The sequence below is a fragment of the Rana temporaria genome, chromosome 9, assembly GCF_905171775.1.
Source record: "Rana temporaria chromosome 9, aRanTem1.1, whole genome shotgun sequence".
Taxonomy (NCBI): domain Eukaryota; kingdom Metazoa; phylum Chordata; class Amphibia; order Anura; family Ranidae; genus Rana; species Rana temporaria.
In genome coordinates, this window is record NC_053497.1 from 140,598,302 (window position 1) to 140,621,689 (window position 23,388).

The window sequence follows — 23,388 nt, forward strand, 5'->3', positions numbered from 1 at the left end:
CCGCTGTACTATATCACCCAGGAATCTTAATTTATATCTGCGTCACCGAGATAGAATATTAGTCTTATCAGTATCGGCTGTTATCTGCCGTGTGGATGGGATAACCAAACAATCCGGTAATCTAAAAAGACCCAGACCATTGCCAATCTTCCACTTATAAGGAAGAAGTCTGAATAGTCTCTATTTATAGGATATGTCAGAAATCCACTATCGGCAGCCTTGTCGAGCGTAAAGAAAAGGCCACTACCTTTAAAGGAGACGCATAGCTATTGTTCAGTAAGTGCGTTTTATAATGGGTCCAACTGCCTATTTTGCTGGATGCTGGAGGGTTAAAGCTGGACTCCGGCCAAAAACAATTTTGGGCCGTTGGCATTGTAAAAATAAATGAAGAATAATGAAGTGTGTGCAATGTGTGGCCGCTGCTGCGTTATGTAATACTTATACTGTACAGTACAGTCACGCTGAGTGCCAAAAATCCACTAAAGATACAGGATCTACTTATTAAATCTGGGCCCCTGAAAAAAACTGTACTTATAAAGCACTCAGATTATATCCTTAACTGTCTTCTGCCTGTGACACCCAAGCAGGGATCACATCCCACTCCATCCAACAAGATCCTGAGAAATGCCGAGTAGTCCAACTCTCACAAGACAACACTCTTGCCCTGGACTGGGGTGTCTTCTTGTGAGATTTGGGGTACTCATCGCTCCTCAGAAGGTTCGCCTGATGGATGGTGACACCACGCCCTGCAATGCAGAATACCAGGGTAAAGCCTAGTACACACTATGGTTTTTTTTCATAAAACTCCAACTCCAGTTGGAGTCGCTGTACTAATGAGCCGACGTTGGTACAGCGATTCCCCCCCCTCGGCCGCCAGAACACTCCGATCTGCGCTATCTATCATTGGCTTAGAGCACTGATCGGGAGGCGGTCGGCTTATGGTTTTTTAGCATGCTCATCCAACAGAAGCAGGCCAAATGGCTGGCTTCTGTCGGACTGGCTGCCATACACACGGGACAGATTTCACCTAGTTTTTATTGAACCAGCCAATGTCGCACAGCATCAATATGATTCTATGGAGGACAGCTTCTGAAATGAGGTGAGTATTGCAGTAAATGTTGTTTTTTTTTGTTTTGTTTTCAAAGGATGCATCATATATTTTTTTATCAAAAAAAAAGATTGAACTTAAAGTGTGCAGGTTGAGATAAATGTAAAGATTAGATTGCAAGCCAACTTGCTGGTTTTGAAGGATTAAGGTTTAGTGTCCACTTGACAGGCTCATTTTAAGGTATAGTTAAGGTTTGACTTACAGTGCCTTGAAAAAAGTATTAAAACCCATTGAAATTTTTCACATTTTGTCATGTAACAACCAAAACCATAAATGTATTTTATTGGGATTTTATGTGATAGACCAACACAAAGTGGCACATAATTGTGAAGTTTTTACGAATAATTATCTGAAAAATGTAATGTGCATTTGTATTCAGCCCTCTTTGCTCTTATACCCCTAACTAAAATCTAGTGGAACCAATTGCCTTCAGAAGTCACCTAATTAGTAAAAATAGCCCACCTGTGTGTAATTTAATCTCTGTATAAATACAGCTGTTCTGTGAAGCCCTCAGACGTTTGTTAGAGAACCTTAGTGAACAAACAGCATCATGAAGGCCAAGGAACACACCAGACAGGTCAGAAATAAAGTTGTGGAGAAGTTTTAAGCAGGGTTAGGTTATAAAAAAAATATCCCAATCTTTGAACATCTCTCAGAGCACTGTTCAATCCATCATCCGAAAATGGAAAGAGTATGGTACAAGTACAAACCTACCAAGACATGGTCGTCCACCTAAACTGACAGGCCGGGCAAGGAGAGCATTAGAGAAGCAGCCAAGAGGCCCATGGTAACTCTGGAGGAGCTTCAGAGATCCACAAATCTGGCGTTTATGGAAGAGTGGCAGAAAGAAAGTCATACGAAGTCCCGTTTGTAAGAAGTCATGTGGGGGACACTATGGAAGAAGGTGCTCTGGTCAGATGAGACCAAAATTGAATGTTTTGGCCTAAAAACAAAACGCTATGTGTGACAGAAAACTAAACCTGCACATCCCCCTGAGCACACCATCCCCAACGTGAAACATGGTGGTGGCAGCATCATGTTGTGGGGATGCTTTTCTTCAGCAGGGACAGGGAAGCTGGTCAGAGTTGATGGGAAGATGAATGGAGCCAAATACAGGGCAATCTTAGAATAAAACCTGAGTCTGCAAAAGACTTGAGACTGGGGTGGAGGTTCACCAACAGGACAATGACCCGAAACAGAGCTACAATAGAATGGTTTAGATCAAAGCATATTTATGTGTTAGAATGGCCCAGTGAAAGTCCAGACCTAAATCCAATTGAAAACCTGTGGCAAAACTTTTTTTTTGCAAAAAAGAATGGGCAAACATGTCACTCTCTAGATGTGCAAAGCTGGTAGAGACATACCCAAAAAGACTTGCAGCTGTAATTGCAGTGAAAGGGGGTTCTACAAAGTATTAACTGATATTTATTCATTTGTAAACATTTTTAAAACCATTAATCATTTTACTTCCACTTTATAATTATGTGCCACTTTGTGTTGGCCTATCACATAAAGCCCCAATAAAATACATTTATGTTCTTGAAGGTAACATGGCAAAATGTTGAACATTTTTCAAGGGGTGTGAATACTTTTTCAAGGCACTGTAATTTCGAGTTCTAGTATAATTAAACCCTTCTAATGGAAGTCAGATGTAATTGGTTTTTAATAATGTGGTGTTTATTATAAAATATCCTTTACATTTCAATTGTGTAATTTATTTAATCTAGAAGATGTACATTTAGTATAGGGGACATGTAATAGAAAGGATCTGCTGCTCATATTAAAGCCAAGCTCTGGGCGGGGGGGGGCTGCAAAAATAATTAGTGGTTTGATATATATGGAGTATATACTGCTTGTTTAGTCTAGGGAGAATGTATTGGAGTCTTCTCCTCCATTCCAGAATGTGAGCAGGCTCTGGATGTCATCACATAGGATCTAGGAACATCAATCCAGGACCTGTACCATCGGCGTGGGCACAGGAACACCCAAATCACCACATGCGGTGCAGGTTCCCCCTGTTGCCCAGGTCACCTCGTGATCCCCCACCCCCCCCCCCACACACACACACACGCTGTAGGCATTTTCTGAATGAACACAGTGAGTGATCAGTCTCATTCTACATCCTGCAGAGAATGCCCTCGGAGCCCACCCAGGTGTGTTACAAAAGCGAATGAATATTCGCTATTGTAATACCTAGCCTCCTCCCGGCCAAATCGGAGCCTATTGCCGCCAATGGCACCGTCCGTATCGGTGCAACGCTGACAGCGCCACACCGATTCCCAAAAGTAGTTCCTGAACTACTTTTGACGACTCCGGGGGCGAATTTTTCAGTAGACATCTGTGCATGAAGCCACACAGATGTCTTTCAAACCGCCCCCAAACTCGCAGTGAAATGCGGCTCTGAATTTGTGTGAGTTTAGCTGATTTCAAACCCGCCCTCAGTGTGAACGAGGACTTAATGGCATCCCAGTCTTAGTCCTGCCTCGCATTGTTCGTTCTAATTCATCCCAAATGTGTTCTATCAGGTTGAGGTCAGGACTCTGTGCATGCCAGTCAAGTTCCTCCACATCAAACTCGCTCATCCATGTCTTTATGGATCTTGCTTTGTACACTGGTGTGCAGTCATGTTGGAACAGGAAGGGGCCATCCCCAAACTGTTCCCACAAAGATGGGAGAATGAAATTGTCCAAAATGTCTTGGTATGCTGACGCCTTAAGAGTTCCCTTCACTGGAACAAAATGCACTTCTGGAAGAATGCTCATACATTCCCATAGACACACTTCTAAACCTTGTGGACAGCCTTCCCAGAAGAGTTGAAGCTGTTATAGCTGTAGAGGGTGGGCCAACTCAATATTGAACCCTACGGACTAAGACTGGGATGGCATTAAATCAGTGGTTTCCAAACTGTGGCCCGGGGGCCAGATGTGGCCCTTTGCTTGCTTTTATCCGGCCCTTGGGACATTATTTCATCCACTAATACTAACATTGGGGCATAATTCCTCCCACTGACACCAACAATTCCTCTCAATTATACCAATGTTGGGGCAAAAATGCTACCAATGACACCAATAATGGGGCACTTTTCCTCCCAATGACACCAACAATGGGGCATTGTTTCTCTCAATGACACCAATAATGGGGCCCAATGACACCAATGATGAGGCACAATTACTCCCATTGAAACAAACAACGGGGCATTATTTTTTCCCAGTGATTTCGGGACCTTTTCACTGACCACTGTCTGGCCCTTGTAAAGTCTGAAGGACAGTAAACTGGCCCTTTGTTTAGAAAGTTTGGAGACCCCTGCATTAAAGTGGATGTAAACCCAAAATGTTTTTTTTTTTTTTTTTATGTCACAATGTAGAGAGTACGATTTCCTATCATCTGTGCCCAGTCTTGGCACACAGAGTTAATCCAGCGCTGAGCAATCCTCTTTTTATTGTTCAGTGAAATAAAACAGACTTCCAGATAAAGACCAAAGTCCTTGCTTGAGTGACAGGTTATTTACATATCTCGTGCACTAGCTTGCAGACATGCACAGCTTCTGTAAAGTGCACAATTCACATCCCCATCCCCTCTCCTCCTCTCCCGTCCAGCTCTCCCAGGATTGGCTGTCTTTCCTGTGTTTTGATTAAATGTTTTCAAAATATGGGGTGATCCACAGTTCAGTGTAAACAGCCATCAGAATATACATAGACAAGAAGCTGTGCATGTCTGCAAGCTAGTGCACGAGATATGTAAATAACCCGTCACTCAAGCAGAAACGCTACTGCTGCGTTTTTGAGCTCCAGCTCCAAAAAAATTTTCAAAAAAATTAATAAATAAATAACATGGACAGGCATTTTTAAGCTGTAAAAAATGCTAAACAAAGTGGCTGTAAAAACGTCCATTGAAATTAAGCCTTTTTGAGCGTTTTTTAACGTCTGGCGTTTTTACAGCTCTACTCTGGAGCTTCAGAACGCACTGGTCCTGCTTTTTTTTTGCAGCTTAAAAACGGCTCAGCCATCTACAGCTCAAAAATGCCATGGTGGGCATGAGGCCATAGACTAACATGGAGAGCTGTTTTTAAGCTGCAAAAAACGCTCAGAAAAGTGGCTGTAAAAACATCCATGGAAATGAAGCCTAAAGGGCTAATTTTTGTTTTTTTAACCCCATTATGTTACTGGGCGATTAATCAATTATGAAAATTGTAATCTATCAATTTCATAATCGATTAGTTGTCGATTAATCGATTAGTTGTTTCCGCCCTACTTTTGGTAATTTAGTTTATGTGGGCAACTCTGATCGGTATTTGTATTCAGTCTTGCCAAAAAGAAATGTGCACAGCGCCGTAACCTATAGCAACAAAGCTGAATTCCTTTTTCGGGATCTAGCTGGAATCTGATTGGTTGCTGTGGGTTGCTGCATCGTGAAAGTGTCATTTGACTGAGCCTGCCTGTGGCCGGAGCGCTGATATTGGTGGGAGAACGAAGTTGGGGGAGAGAGGTTTTGGCAAGTTTGAACACGAAATCCGAGGACATCCTGGCATTCCCACAACCTCGGCGCAGACCCCCACCAGTATCTGCGAGGACTGAAGAAAGAGATTGGAGAATAGAAGCAGTGAATAGCTGGAGGGCACAATGAGCCAGGCAGTGTCAGTGACAGAGGGACCGCTGTGTCTGTAATCTATGCAGAGAGAGGATGAGAACACCAGACAATGAAGGGAAAGGCTTTCATGTATCTTTCTTAAAGGGACAGTAAACGCACATTAAACAAGAGTCCTCCGGTGCATTAATTCTTCCTCTTGATGGCGGTCGGCAAAACTTCATCCCAACTTCTTTGGGGAGACGAGATTGTGTGTTGGAGATATTTTCCAGCTGGAAACGTTCTGCAACTGAACATACAGGCGGCTTGTGAAGGGCCCTTTAATTGTCTGCACATAAATAGAAAATCCTGGTTAACCACTTCAATACCGTGCGTTTTCACCCCCTTCCTTCCCAGACCAATTTTTTGTTTTCAGCGCTGTCGCACTTTGAATGACAATTGCGCTGTCATGTGACGTGGCTCCCAAACAAAATTGACATCCTTTCTTCCCCACAAATAGAACTTTTGTTTGGTGGTATCTGATCACCTCTGCGGTTTTTATTTTTTAACCACTTCAATACCGGGCTTTTATACCCACCTCAATACCGGGCCTATTCTGGCACTTCTCTCCTACATGTACAAATCATCATTCTTTTGCTAGAAAATTACGCAGAACCCCCAAACATTATATATGTTTTTTTAGCAGACACCCTAGGGAATAAAACGCCGGTCATTGCAACGTTTTATCTTGCACGGTATTTGCGCAATAATTTTTCAAAAGCCTTTTTTTGGGGAAAAAATTGTTTCACAAATTAAAAAAATAACAAAACAGTAAAGTTAGCCCAATTTTTTGGTAAAATATGAAAAATTATGTTACACTGAGTAAATAGATACCTAACATGTCACGCTTTAAAATTGCGCACACTCATGGATTGGCGCCAAACTTCGGTACTTAAAAATCTCCATAGGCAACACTTTGAAAATGTTTACAGGTTACCAGTTTTGATTTACAGAGGAGATCTAGTGCTAGAATTGTTGCTGGCACTCTAACGCACACGGTGATACCTCACATAAGTGGTTTAAAAAGCGTTTACATATGTCGGCGGGACTTACGTGTGCGTTCGCTTCTGCGCGTGAGCTACCAGGGACAGGGGCGTTTTTAATTTTTTTTATTTATTGTTTTATTTATTTTTTTACTTATTTATTTATGTTTTAACACTTTATTTTTAATTTTTTTATCACTTTTATTCCTATTACAAGGAATGTAAAGATCCCTTGTAATAGGAAATGTGTGTGACAGGTCCTCTTCATGGAGAGATGCGGGGTCAATAAGACCCCGCCTCTCTCCTCCAGGCTGGAAAGCATGAGATCGGTGAAAAAAAAATCACCGATCTCATGATCAGTGTTGCTCAATAGCCGGTACCCGGGTGTGACGTCATCACATCGCGCCTGGGTTCTCCGACAGTCATAGGGGTGACCATCTGGCGCAAAGTTCAAGGGGGGCCGGATACTTTTGCAAGGCACTGTATGCCTCCTGGGTGTCCTGGAGGAGTTTAAGATGGAGATGTACACCAGGGAGGCTGTTCATAGAGTGCTATTTCAAGCCAGAAAGTCGATTATGGTCTACTGGAAATCAGAGGACCCTCCGACCTCAAGGGAATGGATTTGTAAGATAGATATGTTACGCATGGAGAAACTTAGGCTCCATTCACACCTTGGCGACAAAACGCCCGACGCCGGACGCTCGTACCGCTGGAGGGGAGAATTCCCATTGCTGTCTATGGAGATGGTTCACATCTCATAGACGCCTGCCGCCTGAAAACAAGTCCCGGACCCTTTTTTTCAGGCGGCATTGACGTTTAGCCATAGAAAGCAATGGGAAAGATTTGTTAAAAAAAAAAAAAAAGTTACACGAACCGCGGCAAAATACGCCGCGTACGCGGCGTTACTTGTCGCGGAGGTGTGAATGCAGACTTATATACCAACACAGGGGGGAGTACACGGAAGTATGAGAATCTTTGGGCTCCGTGGCTGGATACTCTGGGGCTTGCCCCGGTGGATCTGGTCATGGACAGGTTGTTGGTACTGAATGTGGGGTGAATAACTCTGCATAGAAATTTAGGGGTAGTGGAAGTGGTGACATTGTAAAAAAGATTGCGGCATTGTGGATGTGCACAACCGCGGGTCCTGCGGACTCAATCGCTGCAGGGATACCCGCGATCTTCTCACGGTGAGTTCGAACGGGGAGATGCCTAGTGACAATGACAGTAATCACCGCTTCCTGTAATCGAAAGCAGTGATCACTGTCTTGTCATGTGTAGCCCATCCCCCCTACAGTAAGAATCACTCACTAGGTACACTTAACCCCTACAGCGCCACCTAATGGTTAACCCCTTCACTGCCAGTGTCATTTTCACAGTAATCATTGCATTTTTATAGCACTGATCGCTTCAAAAATGATAATGGTCCCAAAAGTGTCCGATGTGTCCACCATAATGTCGCAGTCACAATAAAAATTGCTGTTCGCCGCCATTACTAGTAAAAAAAAAAATATTAATAGAAATGCAATAAAACTATCCCCTATTTTGTAAACGCTATAACTTTTGCGCAAACCGATCAATAAACGCTTTTGCATTTTTTTTTACCAAAAATATGTAGAAGAATATGTATCGGCCTAAACTGAGGAAAAAAAATATTTTTATATATTTTTTTGGGGATATTTATCATAGCAAAAAGTAAAAAATATATTATTTTTTTCAAAATTGTCGCTCTATTTGTGTTTATAGCGCAAAAAATAAAAAACGCAGAGGTGATCATATACCACCAAAAGAAAGCTATATTTGTGTGAAAAAAAGGACGTCAATTTTGTTTGGGAGCCAAGTCGCAGGACCGCGCAATTGTCAGTTAAAGCGACGCAGTGCCGAATTGTAAAAAGACCTCCGGTCTTTAAACTGACAAATGGTCCAGGGCTGAAGTAGTTAATATCCTCTTTCTTTGTCTCCACATCTGACTACGATTCCGCCCTGAGCGAGTTAAACCCAATATAGAACGGCGTGACTTTTCTGCCAATCTGATAAGAGCGCACTGTTTATATATCATACAGTAAATGTCACCTTTCCTTTACAACTGGATTATATGGTGCGTCCATTCATATGATTTCATTCATATTCACTGCTGATTAAAGAGCTATTTATGGAGGATGCCTCTTCAAAGAACATAGACTATATAAAAGACAGAGCGCAGCTTTACAAGTGCTTGTATTATTAATGCTCACCCGGCACTTAACATTAATGTATACACTCTTGGGAATAGTTATGCTTATCTGACCATTCAACATACAGCCATGTTATTTTCCTCAAGTGCAAGTCAGAAAATTAGAGAAGCTTTTTATTTTCCACTTAAACTTAACCTCGGTATAAGGAGACGCCACAGAGAGGTCCTCTTTCCCCCATCAACTGTGACTTGAGGGGCCTCCATCTCCTGCGGTAACGTTGGTCATAGGCATTGGAGGCATTTACAGACATGATGGGGTCCATTTGAAAATCATTTTTTACTCCAGTTAAGTGAAATCTGGTTGTTTCAGCATACTGAGCTTTGGACATCACCTTTAAGTTGCCTTGCTGAATATGTCTGAATGTATATAATGAGCTGGCAGTGGCACTTTAAAGACGTTGTAAACCTCTGAAATTAAAAATGAACTGACATCTCCTTCTATAGTGTATACTTGACTCAGTCTATTGCACATGTGTGGATCTCGGTTGCTTTCTCCTTCCTCTGCTATCTGCATTGTTTACTGCTGACAGTTTTCCCTGACACCAGGCAATCCATGGTGATGGCCTCCCACCAACCAGCTGGATAACTGCAGCAACACGTCACCCTGGCAGATGACACAGACTCACCCAAGGTGTGGAGTCTGAGTACTAACCGGCATTCACCATAGCTTCTGATGGTGGAGATGGGTTTTGCTGCATGCTATTGCCAGGTTGCGGTCCTCAGGATCACCCCACCAGGAGGTGAGCAAGCCAGAGTCCAGTGGTAGATATAGTAGGTAAGGATTAAGCAGAACCATAGTTTAGTAAACAAGCCAAAGGTCAGTAACAAGTGGTGACAGAATGAGAGCAAGCAAAAGCGTAGTGAAGGACAAGCCAAAGGTCAGTAATACGTGATTGCAGGTTGGAATAAAGCAGAACCATAGTCAATAAACAAGCCAAAGGTCAGCAACAAGGGGTTGCAGATTGTTATCAAGCAAAAGCATAGTGGAGGAATAAGCCATGGTTGGTAACAAGTGGTCACAGGTTGGGATCAAGCAGAAGCATAGTGAAGGAACAAGATAAAGGTCGGTAACAAGTGGTTGCAGGTTGAAATCAAGCAGAAGCATAGTCGGTAAACAAGCCAAAGGTCGGTAACAAGTGGTTACAGGTTAAGATTAAGCAGAAGCGTAGCGGAAGAACAAGCCAAAGGTTGGTAACAAGTGGTCACAGGTTGAAATCAAGCAGAAGCATAGTCAGTAAACAAGCCAAAGGTCGGTGACAAGTGGCTACAGGTTGAAATCAAGCAGAAGCATAGTTGGTAAACAAGCCAAAGGTCGGTAACAAGTGGTTACAGGTTGGGATTAAGCAGAAGCGTAGCGGAAGAACAAGCCAAAGGTCGGTAACAAGTGGTCACAGGTTGAAATCAAGCAGAAGCATAGTTGGTAAACAAGCTAAAGGTCGGTAACAAGTGGTTACAGGTTGGGATTAAGCCGAAGCGTAGCGGAAGAACAAGTCAAAGGTCCGTAACAAGTGGTTGCAGGTTGGGATCATGTAGAAGCGTAGTGGAGAAACAAGCCAAAAATCAGTAATAAGTGGTTGCAACAAACTAAGAAAGACGATCGGCTGCACTCCCATGCGATGCAATGTCGGCTTTATTGTGTCAAAAGTTGTAAAAACAAACAAACATGGGCGGATGAGACAAAAAGGGTTAAAGCGTTTCACACGGAGATCGTGCTTGATCAAAACCACAATAAGTGTTTGCAGTTTGGGAACAAGCAAAAGCATAGTGGAGGAACAAGCCAAGGGTTGGTAATGAGTGTTAGAGGATATACAGGTGGCAACAGGAGTGACAGAGAGAGCACAATAATCTGGCAAACAGTGCAATGTCATGACTTAAATATTAAATTCATGGGAGGAGCAAAGGGTTCAAGAAAAACAAGGTTCAAGCAAGGTCGTTCAAGGAATTGTTCGGGAAGCTGTCCAGCATACCAGGTTGCTCAGCAAGAAGAGTCACCCCCCAGACACAGCAGAGGTTGAAGGTTCAGACCTGGGTCCTGACACAGCCCTCCTCCAGGACACAGGAGATGTTTGACAGTCTCAGATGTGCATGCTGCCCAAGGAGGCTGTGTAGAGGAAGGTGTCTATGCCCTCTACTCAGGTCTCAGATTACACTCAGCTCTCTTTGCTAAACTATGCAGTTTGTGACCTCAGATCCCCGCCCCTTGCCTTCTGGAGCTCAGAAATATCATTTGATCTGTGTATTTTTATTGGCTCTGAAGGAGAAGGGGCTGCAGTTGAAGAGGCAGGGCATTTGTACAACGATTTAGTTGATCACTGTGTATTACCTGAGGCTTGTCACTTCAGTGGGCTTATGTAAGTGTTTATTATCACTTTAACAGACAAATCTCAATTGCATTTCCTGTCTTTCAGGAATTCTTGTCAGATGAAAAGTACTATGACATTGAGGACATAGAGGAAAAACTGGAGTCCTGTAAAAGTAAGTCCATCTTCTCATTTTAAATGGTGTTAGGCTTGCCACGATTGTGCATCAACACTATTTTGTTTTAAAAAGTTCTGATGTCACAAATAGTTTCTACTAATATGACAATGCTGTAAAGCTTAGCAGGGTGGAAGGGGGTTTAGTTGGAAATGTACTGCACAGGGTACAGAATAGGGCATTCTGCAATATGTCCAACACAGTAGGGAAGCCTGAGAGATCTCAAGAACTGAGGCTTGTCTATGCTCCCCCATCTCAGCAGTTGGCAAAAGAGAGGAGGACAGAACTCCTCCTACAGATCCTGCACCTCCCTGTGTAGCTGTAGCACCCCCTCATCTCCATTTCTCCTTGTCTCTGCATGTAGCAGACTCTGGCAGCTGACTCCAGCCCTCCTCTGGTCCTCCTCTAGAGGCGGGCAACCATAATGCAGATGCAGCATGCCCAAGATGAAATTGAGTTTGGTGCCCCTGTTTTATGTGCTTGGCTGTATGTGAACATATTTATCACAGATCAGCATTCTTTTTCCCCTGAATCTTCCCAGATTTCACCTGTCTTGCCTGGAACTCAAAGGGCTGCTTTCAGTGTCGGATACTCATTGAGGGGGTGCAGGGGCTCTGTCCCCTAATCCATACACCCTGGCAAGTAATCTACATGCAGGGTGCTGGACGCATTGTTTTCGCAGTTTTTTTTTTTTAAGCACGTGATTAAAGCCCATGGCTCGAATTGGCTTTAATACATTTCGACAGAGCACTGTGCCCCAAGCCCACTCAGCTGTGTGGCATTAGCAAATTATTATTCGCTAATGTCTTCCTGTTTCTCCTCCCGGCCAATCAGGAAGGGGGTTGAGCCCCGATTGGCCGGGAGTCCTATAACCAGATTGGGTGTGAGTCCTAAGTCCTAATTGGAGAGAAGTGATTGCCAGCACTCGGGAGGAGACGCAGGGGGGGGAAGCCGTGACATGGATGGGGTAAGTGCGGGTCTGACAGGAGAGCGAAACATTGATCGAGCGACGAGGGGTTGGGGTTGGGAAGCAGCGATTTATCCATCAAGAGGGTTGGTTGGCTGGGTGGGAGCCGCAGCCCACCCCCCAATAAAATGGAGCACCAGCCGCCACTGGCTGCTTTTTACTGATAAGATTCAGCTTCTTTTTTTTTTATACATGATACTGTGGTTATGTATTGTGACATGTCATTCCCATAGACTTCTGTCGATTCTGAGAAGTCCCTGTATGTGAATTTCCACTACAATGTTGGAAATGAAAATTGATGATGTGCAACTGCTGATTACTCAACTGCAGCATAGACATACTGTAAATGACTTCTACATTTGCTCTATAATAGCCTTTCTCATGCTTTTAAACACAGAGGAACCCTTAAATAACTTTCTGGTCTCCGAAGAACCCCTGCTACCAGGGGCGTTGCTAGGTGGCAAAAAGACCAGGGGCTTCAGCCCGAAGCTGGCACCGGGGGGGGGGGCGGCCGCGGTGCGACTTACCTGACACACACATACCCTGCGCGCGTAGGTCAGGGTATGGTCATGTAAGGTCATGTATGTCAGTTACACACTCCATGAGATCAGCATGTAAAGAAGCTCTTAGGCACTCGGGATCAGAATCAGAATGGTCCTGGTGCTCGCTGCTCGGGGCTAACAACGGCTAGCTAAATGCCAGGGACTCGGGGCTTTACGGGGACCCATTCGGGGCTCCAGCCCCCTAAGCCCGGGCCTAACGACGCCCCTGCCTGCTACAAATTACTATATCTAAAACATATGGTACACTAGTGTGATGGTCACTGGAAAGAATGACCCTTACATTAGTGATCATTGGGAAGAATTACCCCCCTTACAGATAGCTAAAAGGATCCCTGGTGTCGGTGGGAACTTATCTGAGAGGCAGAAATTTCTCATTGCTCAAGGAACCCCTAGCAACCTCTGGAGGATCCCTAGTTAAAGCGGTTGTATACCCCGCTTGGTCATTTTTACGTTTAGGAGATATTCATTTTACCTAAAGGTAAACCTTATTATATGCTTACTTGTAGGTAAAATGAATATCTCCTAAACGTGCACCATTTAGGAGATATTCACCTTGCATGCAGCCAGTGACATCACTGGCGCATGCGCTCTAAATACTGGATACAATTTGCCGGAACTTCAGAGCTTTGTGCTGGAACCAAGGGCTTCCACGCACGTGCACGGGAGTGACTTTATCGCGGCTCCGGCCAATCACATAGCAATACTAGCACATTATGCCATTGCCTTGCAGGTTTTTTTTTTTCTAATCCTCAGTTTACACATGCTTTAAGAAACTCAACAACATTGTCTTTTCTGAAGGTAGAACTAATATAATTTCCCCACCCTGGCATATTTGTATTCGGAGTATGAGATGAGTTATGAGCTTCTACATATCTGCAGAAACTATGGGGAGTCGGTCATATTCAGTCATATACAACTTGCCTGGTATGATCAGCAAAGCATTCTTCACGACTAAGGACTCATGCACACAGGACGTTTTTACATCGGCTTTTAGGGGCGTCTGGCATTTTTTTTTCACTGCCTCTGAACTCTCATCCATGTTAACCTATGTGTCCATGCACATACAAATACAAACTTTCAGAGGAGTTTGAAAGCATAAGCGTTTAGGGCAGTAAAAAAAAAAAGACTGTGGGTCCAGGAGCAGATGTGAAAAGTAACATTTTTGTGCAGCGCTCCAAAAATGTAAATTCACACATATATATATACACACAAAATAATGTACACTGTGCAATAACCACAAAAACTAATAATAATGAAAAGAGATGTGAAATTCACGCCCAAACTAATCTCCATGTGCTATCATATAAAGGTTGTTTTAAGACATAAACATACAGTCTTTGGACAGTGAAAACAAATGGTGTAAACAGAAGTGGGATTCCACATGACATCAATGTTGAAGACACAGACAATAGACCCACCACCGGTTAGTGAGGAGGCTTACTGGATTTAGAGGACTCAAATGGGCATATGCTCAGTGAGCCAACAAGGTTTATGGTGCTTCACCAAAATATGGGACCTCCATGGGACCTCCCATATGAGCTCTAGATCAAGTTGTAAGACAATCCAATTGGTCAAGAGATGTCACCGAGAAGCAGTCCTCAGAAGCAGCCAACTTGTCAGATCAAATCCTCTCAAGTATTCAAAATGGCATGACCAAAAAAGAAAATACTCCACATAGTGTGAATCCATATAAATGTAAAAATGTATTAAAAGAAAATTGAAACACTCACATTTAGAAAGTGGCTCAAGTGCTTAAAATTGAGGCTTGTGGGTAACGCAATGACATCAGCAGGGCTCGTCCAGGCGCGTTTCGTCTAAAGAGACATCCTCATCTTGAGGTTTGTTGCCCACAAACCTCAATTTTAAATGCTTGATCCACTTTCTAAATGCGAGTGTTTCCAATTTTTCTTTTACATTTTGCTTACGTTTTATACGGATACAATGTACAGTATTTTCTTTTTTGGTCATGCCATTTTGAATACTTGAGAGGATTTGGTCTGACAAGTTGGCTGCTTCACTGTCTTACAAATTGATCTGGAGCACAGATGTGGAGGTCCCATATTTTGGTGGTTGCACCTTAAGCCTTGTTGACTCACTGAGCATATGGCCATTTGAGTCCTCTTACTCCAGTAAGTCTCCTCACTAACCGGTGGTGGGTCTATTGTCTGTGTCTTCCCTTCAACATTGATGTCGCGTGGAATCACTAATATTTACATTTGTTTTCACTGTCCATTCAAAGACTGTTATGTTTATTTTTTAAAACAACCTTTATATGATGGCACATGGACTTTAGTTTGGGTGTGAATTTTGCATCTCTTTTTCATTATTATGTCATTATTATGTCTTGGACATGTAAACAGACTTACCTCCCAATCTGGGGCGATAAAAAACAAATAACAGAAGGGGATACATCCTCTTCTGTTTAGGCAGATAGGATTGGAGGTAGCTGAGTCCATTAACTCCTGGCCACCCATAGAGCAGAGGGGGCTCTGTCTGTGTCTATCCTTCAGAAACTGAGCAGACCTGGACCTGTCATCTGCCCACTCTGCTCCGATCAGCAGGGAATCTGTGAGCTGATCGGAACAGAATCTGCACGGAATCCACCCCAAATGAAAAGGGCCTTAGTATTTTGAATTTTATTCATAGGGCGATTGAAAGCCAGTGGAGGAATTGTCAGAGAGGGGTGGTGGACGCTGAGTGATTGGGGAATAATTAGTTTAAAGTATGCTTGTTCCGAGACTGTGACTCAAGTCAGAGAGAGAAAGGCTATCTAACATCTTATGCCCTGTACACACGGTCAGACTTTTGACCAGCCAAAATCACATCGGAATTTCGACGGAATTCCATCGGAGTAAAAGAGAACATGTCCTCTATCTAAACTCTGACAGGATTTCCGATAAAAAAAGTCAGAAGGGGCATACACATGGTTGGAATTTCCGATGGAAAATGTCTGTCTGACTTTTTCCATCGGAAATTACGATCGTTTGTACGGGGCATTAGGCCTGCATTTGCATCCCCCATACTCCTCTCATGAAAGTCTTACTTAAGGTTAAAGGAGAACTTACCTGTTCCTTCCCCCTTTTCACCCCCCCTTATCTGTCTTTTTTTAGCCGGTGCCTCTTCTGGGTTTAGGCAGCCCCTGATGACCAGGCCTGTCGCGACAAGGCAAGCAAACCAAGCAATTGCTTGGGGCCCCGAGCTGGCCTGGGGCCCAAGCAGGGCCCTTTACGTGCTTCCTATAAATGCAACAGCCGCCTGAGCGCTCTATTGCGACCCTCTGGCGGGAACTGCTGCCTCTCTCATCACTTCTTCCCCTTCCCTGTAGCGTGGCCGAGCTCCTCTTCCTTCCTCCTGTCAGTCCGACCGGGTACCGCGCGGTACAGGAGATTCAGTTTCCTGTTCCCGGCCGGACTGACAGGAAGTGCACATTGAGTGTACTTTCTGTCAGTCCGGCCGGGAACAGGAAACAGAATCTCCTGCTGCGAGGTACGGTTGGGGGGGAGTAAAAAGAACATAGGGAGGGAGGGGGGGGGGAGTAAAAAGAACATGGGGGGGAGTAAAAAAAAAACACAACTTCCATGTCCATTTTGCTTGGGCCCCCTAATTACTTCAAACAGCCCTGCTGATGACGTGGCAGTGTTGCTCCCCTGGCTGTGATTGGGCTTCAGCAGCCTCCTTGGATATGTGAAGAGGTCATCCCAGGTTCCACAATGACTTTATCAAAGGGGTCACTCCAACAATAAAAGGATACTATTAAATTATAATTTGGAATGACACCAGCACTTGAGTCTCGCCCTGCGGACAGATCACAAGGCCAGTACCAAAAGTAAGGTCAAACTGTCTGAGCTGTGCGTTCTTCCCATCGGCAGAGACGATGTGATCTGTGCTCCAGTATTAAATATATGACCTGCCATCGGGTTGAGAACGGAGTGCTAATTTCTTACAAAATATGCATTTTTGTAATTTTCCTTTACACTTTTTTTCTCAGACCTACCAGCTCAATCAAAATTCAGCTAGTTAAAAATTTAAGTATAGGTCTGCTTTAATATCATATCAGAATATTTCTAATAAAGAGAAAGCAGGTTCTGTGATACATCATTAGAGAAGAGGACTTTTACAAATGACCTGATCTGTGGGAATATATAAAAAATGGATCAACTACATAATCATTAAGGGTGTTCTTTTCATTGCGTATAACGTGCGTCAGAGCGTTGCGATTCTATTCATATTGACCCTTATGCACCACAATTCACCACCACATGCTACAATGCATGTCTGTATGTTTTAGTGCGCTATTAGGAATAACGCATGTCCATTGTTCCTTTGCGTTGCAGTGTTATGGGTTATCTCAAAGCAATGCATGATTTCACCCAACACAACCTATGTTATTGTACATTTGTCAATGCACTGTACACATTGCTTATAAGTATTTCTTTTTAAATGCAGCTGGCATGGGTATCTAAATCTACCTTGTTATCTGTATGACTTAAAGGGTCACTAAAGGAAAATATTTTTTTTTGCTGAAATGACTGTTTACAGGGTATAGAGACATAAAAGTTAACTGATTCCTTTTAAAAATGATTAAAAATAGATTAAATTCAATCATATAATGTACCTGCAGTTTCACTTTCGTTTTTAAACTGGTTTCATCTTTTTGTGAAGTAAAGAAACCCACAGAACAAAAACAAACAAATCCAGGGCAGTGTTTTGTTTTTAAAATGAATCTGATTGGTTCTGAGGAGTTTTAGACACACAGCTTGGACCACAGTGAAAAGCTGCCATGAGATTTTTCATAAGGAGCCAGACAAGCAGGAAGTGTGGAGATCACAGCAGAATTACAGCAACTTCAAAGCAAAAATGAACAATGAGGACATGAAACCAGTACTGCAGTAAGGTAAAGGAAGCTACTGTATTTAGCTAAAAAAAAAAATTCCTTTAGTGATCCTTTAAGCTGACCATACACTGTAATGCCCTGTACACACAATGGAATTTCTGTCGGAATTCCGTTCAAGCGGCTTGCATACACACTGTCAGACCAAATTCCGACCATCAACAACACAGTGACATAAAACACTACAACGAGCCGAGAAAAATTAAGTTCAATGCTTCCGAGCATGCGTCGACTTGATTCTGAGCATGCGTGTTTTTTTTCTCCGTCGCAGTTCCACACAAATGATCAGAATTTCCGATAGGATTTTTTTCCATCAGGAAAAAAATAAAACATGTTCTATTTCTAAACTCCGATAGAAAAATGTCCATTAGTTTGTAGGGAAGTGTTTAGTGTGCTATAAGGGCAGCGTACAGGGGGCAGCAGGGCAGTGTGCAAGGGGTCAGTAGGACAGAGAATGAGAGAGGTCAACAGGGGAGTGTACAAGAGTGAGTAGGACAGTGTACAGGTGGCAGGGCCGGACTGGCCTACCGGGATAGCGGGAAAATTCCCGGTAGGCCGCCTGCTGTCTGTCAAAAAAACAACTAGTTTTGCTGCCTGTGTGGCCGGGCCACCGCGGCGGCCGCCATGACATCGCGGCCGCACTTTTCAATTAGCCCAGAGACTGGTTGGTAATGTCCTCTCACATGATGTGACATAATCAGTATCAGACAGTGTATGGTTTTTAAAAGCAGCGGCGGCCGCCCGCCGGCGATTTGCGGCCGCCATGCTCGCAGCTCGCCGCTGCTCTTTCGCGGCTGTGTGGACTGTCTGTCTGCCCTTGGAGTTGGAGCGATCGTGTCACGTGGTGAGGGAGGGGAGGAGCCGAGCAGGAGAAGAAACCAAGGTCAGAAGTTCTTCTTCCTTCTTCCCGCGCGGCGCCAGCACCGCCCAGTGCAGAGTCACGTGACTCACATCACGTGTCTGTCTTCAGCCGCAGAGGAGAAGATGATAACGCGCGGGCCGGCCACCGCTCCACAAGGTGAGGAAAAAAAGAACCTGCTGTGCTGTATCTCTCGACTCTCTCTGTCTCTCACCATATAACGGTGCACCCCCGGGCCCCCCCTCCTCTCTCTGCCAGTGCCACCTACCTACCTTTGCTGCCCCTGCATTAAAGGTAAAAAAAAAAAAATCAGCCTTTACAACCACTGGCTTCTAGACCAGTGGTTGTAAAGGCTGATTTTTTTTTTTACCTTTAATGCAGGGGCAGCAAAGGTAGGTAGGTGGCACTGGCAGAGAGAGGAGGGGGGGCCCGGGGGTGCACCGTTATATGGTGAGAGACAGAGAGAGTCGAGAGATAGAGCACAGCTGTATAATAATAATCTGAGATTATTAGACAGGCTGTTCAGACAATTTAGATTACACTGGGGTGACAGGTCAGGCACATGGGAAAGAAGACTGCCCACACAAGTGGGTTCAGTTTATTTGGATACCCAGGCCAGGTGAAAAATGTGGGGAGACAGCTATATTAGATTGATCAGTCATCAAGCAGAATATGGAGAGCAGTGCCTACATATGTAGGTTGTTTATGCAGTGGGAGATTGTTTCTCTCCACTGACTGGGGAGACTGCAGTGCTGAGCGTTGCTGTCTTCACAGTGAAACCTTCTGCCCGTTAGGAGTAGGACAATGCTGATCGTCTTAGTTGTGTGGGCAGGGTACCTTCCCACATGCATAAAGTTTCCTTCCAATGCATTTCATCCAATGGACTGTATCTCTTGATATCTATCTCTGTCTTTATGGTGTTGTTCTTTTTCGGTTAAATTGGGGGATTGAGAGTGAATTATAAAGATTTTGCGTATCCTGCCAGCGCACCGCTCCAGTGTGAAAGAGGCCTTAAAGTGGAGGTTCCCCTAAAAATAAACTTTTAACATTGCATTTATGAGATTAATGACAATTAGAATCGGCTGTTTTTTTAAAGAAAATACGTCCGTACATACCGTTTCCTATATGTGTTCTCACCGCCGCTTCCGGGTACGATGGTCGGGGCTGGGCGTTCCTAATTGACTGACAGGCATCCGACCGACGCATACAGCGCGTCACGAGATGCCGAAAGAAGCCGAACGTCAGTGTGGCTCTATACGGCGCCTGCGCACCGACGTTCGGCTTCTTTCGGCACGTATTTTTTTTTTAAAAAACAGCCGATTCTAATTGTCATTAATCTCATAAATGCAATGTTAAAAGTTTATTTTTAGGGGAACCTCCACATCATGTGTGATTGTGCGTGTGTGCTAAGCAGACAGGGCCGCTGGTGATTCTACTCCCTCTCTCCCCCTGTACAGTGTCAGAGGCACTGGCGCAGCATTGGCAGAGGACTGTATCTATTACAAGGAAACACCCCCTGCACTGCTGCGTGTCCCTTACCATCACAGTGCCAGTGAGTGTGACCTGTATGTGTACCACTGTCTGATGTTCCATTCCACTCTGCCTTTCTGCCCAGTGCTGTGCCCATGATACACCGCACGATTCCTCTGCATTTATGGGTGCTGATATTGCCACATTTATGGGTGCTGATATTGCCATATTTATGGGTGCTGGTAAGGACATATTTATGGGTGATAAGGCTGCAATTATGGGTGCTTATATTACTGCAATCTTGGGTGTTTTTTTTTTTTGTTATGGTTTTCTGAAAGATGGGTTTCAAATGTTTTCACAGGGGCGCAGTTTCAGTAGAAACGCCTCTCTCTCGCCATTGCACCCTTTCTCTCTCTCTCGCCGTTGCACCCCTCTCTCTCTCGCCGTTGCACCCCTCTCTCTCTCTCTCGCCGTTGCACCCCTCTCTCTCGCCGTTGCACCCCTCTCTCTCTCTCGCCGTTGCACCCCTCTCTCTCACCATTGCAGCTCGGCCCCTCTCTGGCTCTCTCATGGATTTCTCTCTTTTTTTTTTGGGCTGGTATATTAATGCTTTGGGGCTGGTATGAAATTATTTCCAGGGCTGGTTTTCATTCCCAGTCCGGCCCTGACAGGTGGTCAGCAGGACAGAGGACAGGGGTGAGCTGGGTGGAGAACAGGGGTTATCGGGGCAGAGGACAGGGGTTATTGGGATGGAGAGCAAGCGTTATCAGGGCAGAATACTGGGGACAGCAGGGTTGAGAACAGGGCTTAGCGGGATGGAGGAAGGGTCAGCGTGGTGGAGGACAGGAGTTGGCGGGACTGAAGACAGGGGTCAGTGATATGGAAGACAGGGGTCAGTGATATGGAGGACAGGGGTCAGCAGAATTGGGGACAGGTGATCAGTAAGGCAGTGTACAGGGGTCAGCATATTGCAGAGGTTAGTAGGATGGAGGACAGGGGATCATTAGGGCTGTGTACAGATGTCAGGGGTCAGGAGGAAGAACAGGGGTCAGCCTGAAGGACAGGGGTCATCCGGACTGAGGTCAGCAGAACAAGGTACAGGGGTCAGTAGGGCAGGGTACAGAGGGCCAACCCCCCCCCCATTCCCCCTCTTAACCAAAATCCCCCCATCCTCTCCTAGCACAAATGAGCAGAGCACAGCCTAAACCTCCTCTCTGCTGCATCTCTCTGGACTTTACACTTTAGTTCCCTGCACCAGGCTGCCCTTCCTTTGTCCCGACCCTGAGTGCAGGGATGGGGAGAGGAGCTCAGCCACCAGGCACAATATCCATGGGGTGGCCGGCCCAGTTCCCCCCTAGATCCATGTCCACCCACGTTTTTTAGCATGGATGGGGGAATTGGGTGATGCGAACAATCTAACTGTGTATTGCCAGCTTTACACAGGGAGAGGGAGGATTCGTGCTCTAAACCAGGTCGGGTATGCTTCATGCTCATGTGCTTAGGAGAGTGAGCAGAAGGATGAGCTTATCAGTCTACTGCTACTACTTAAAGCGGAGGTCCGCCTATAAAAAAAAATATTAAAATCCAGCAGCTACAAATACTGCAGCTACTGACTTTTTAATAAATGGACACTTACCAGCCGAAGCCGATCAATCGATTGGCTCTCGGCTGCCCCCTTTGCCATCCTCGGTGAGGGAATCAGGAAGTAAAGCGTTGCGGCTTCACTTCCTCGGTTCCCTACTGTGCATGCGTGAGTCATGCTGCGCATCCTAACTGGTCCCCGCTGTCTTTTGGGACATGTGTGTTTCCCAGAAGACGGGGGGGGGGGTGGGCGGTGAGGGGTGGGAAAGGGAGTGAACCCTGCGGGGGTCTATGCCCGGAAGTGGGTTCAAATGCCTGTATTATACAGGTATCTGCACCCCCGCCCCCTGAAAGGTTCAGAATGTGACACTGGAGGGGGGAGGGTTCCAAAGAGCGGAGGTTCCATTTTTGTGTGGACCTCGGCTTTCATTTTATAATTCCCTGGCTTGGGGCAGGAAGGTGACCCTAATTGTAAAGGATCACTTTTTTTTTTTTTTTAATAATAAACATGTCATATTTTATTGCTCTGTGCATTGGTTTTGCACAGAGCAGCCCCGATCCTCCTCTTATGGCTTCCCACATCGGCGCTCCTGGCTCCTCTGCCACACTGACTGCCCTCATAGCACTCGTGCGTGCTTGCTCCTAAACCTGCTTGTACCCGCCCCCCTCTTAAAGCGGTTCTCCACCCTAAAGTGAAGTCCCGCTGATCGGAACCCTCCCCCCTCCGGTGTCACATTTGACACCTTTCAGGGGGAGGGGGGTGCAGATACCTGTCTAAAGACAGGTATTTGCACCCACTTCCGGCCCGGCATTCACGGGCAAAAGAAGGGCATTTCGTCACATCCCGTCGCCCCCCCTGTTGTGTGCTGGGAACATTTGGCTCCCAACACACAGCGGGAGCCAATCGGCGGGCGCGCCGCGACTGGCGCATGCGCCGTAGGGAACCGGGCAGTGAAGCCGCAGCGCTTCACTTCCTGGTTCCCTCAGCGTGGATGGAGGGGGGAGCAGCAGGGTGACAAGCGATCGCTCGTGCTCTGCTGCGGACGGCGCTGGACTCCAGGACAGGTAAGTGTCCTTATATTAAAAGTCAGCAGCTGCAGTATTTGTAGCTGCTGGCTTTTAATATATTTTTGGGGTGGAACATCCGCTTTAACTGGCAATGATTAGCAGCATGACAGCAGCTGGAGCCAATGACACCCACTCTCTGAGCCAGTGAGAAAAGAGAGAGCCACTGCTCTTGTGTACAGCGCTGGATCAAGATTGGGTTCAGGAAAGTATAAGAGTGTGTGCTATGGGGAGAGCTGCATACAGAAAAAAAAATCGGTCCATTAACTGCAGGTCACCAAGCTGTGTAAATCTCAGGACTGGATGGACACAAGTACAACATTTTTGACATATACTGTAAACTGTTCCAGTTCTGATGAGTATTTAGATATTTGCCTGGAGTTCATCTTTAAGGAATTTGGGAATATGTAGCAAAGGAATTGACTACAATAGGGTATAGAAGTGGACCTTTTCTTTAATACCTCCCTAAAGACTTTGACAAGAGCTGCATCCAAATTACACTGAAAAAGACTCCACATAATCCTATTAGATGGTTTCGGAGCCAGATAATAGCTATTTTTCCCCGCACATCAT

At 45.0% G+C, this 23,388-nt stretch overlaps 1 protein-coding gene across 1 annotated transcript in view; it reads left to right on the plus strand.

The window, feature by feature from the left end:
• The window catches only part of AIF1L (allograft inflammatory factor 1 like), a 153,501-nt gene that overhangs the window by 32,969 nt on the left and 97,144 nt on the right, over positions 1 to 23,388 (plus strand). The window contains exon 3 of the mRNA XM_040324668.1: positions 11,353 to 11,419. Coding sequence (XP_040180602.1) covers positions 11,353 to 11,419 — 67 coding nt within the window. The remainder of the gene's footprint in view (positions 1 to 11,352; positions 11,420 to 23,388) is intronic.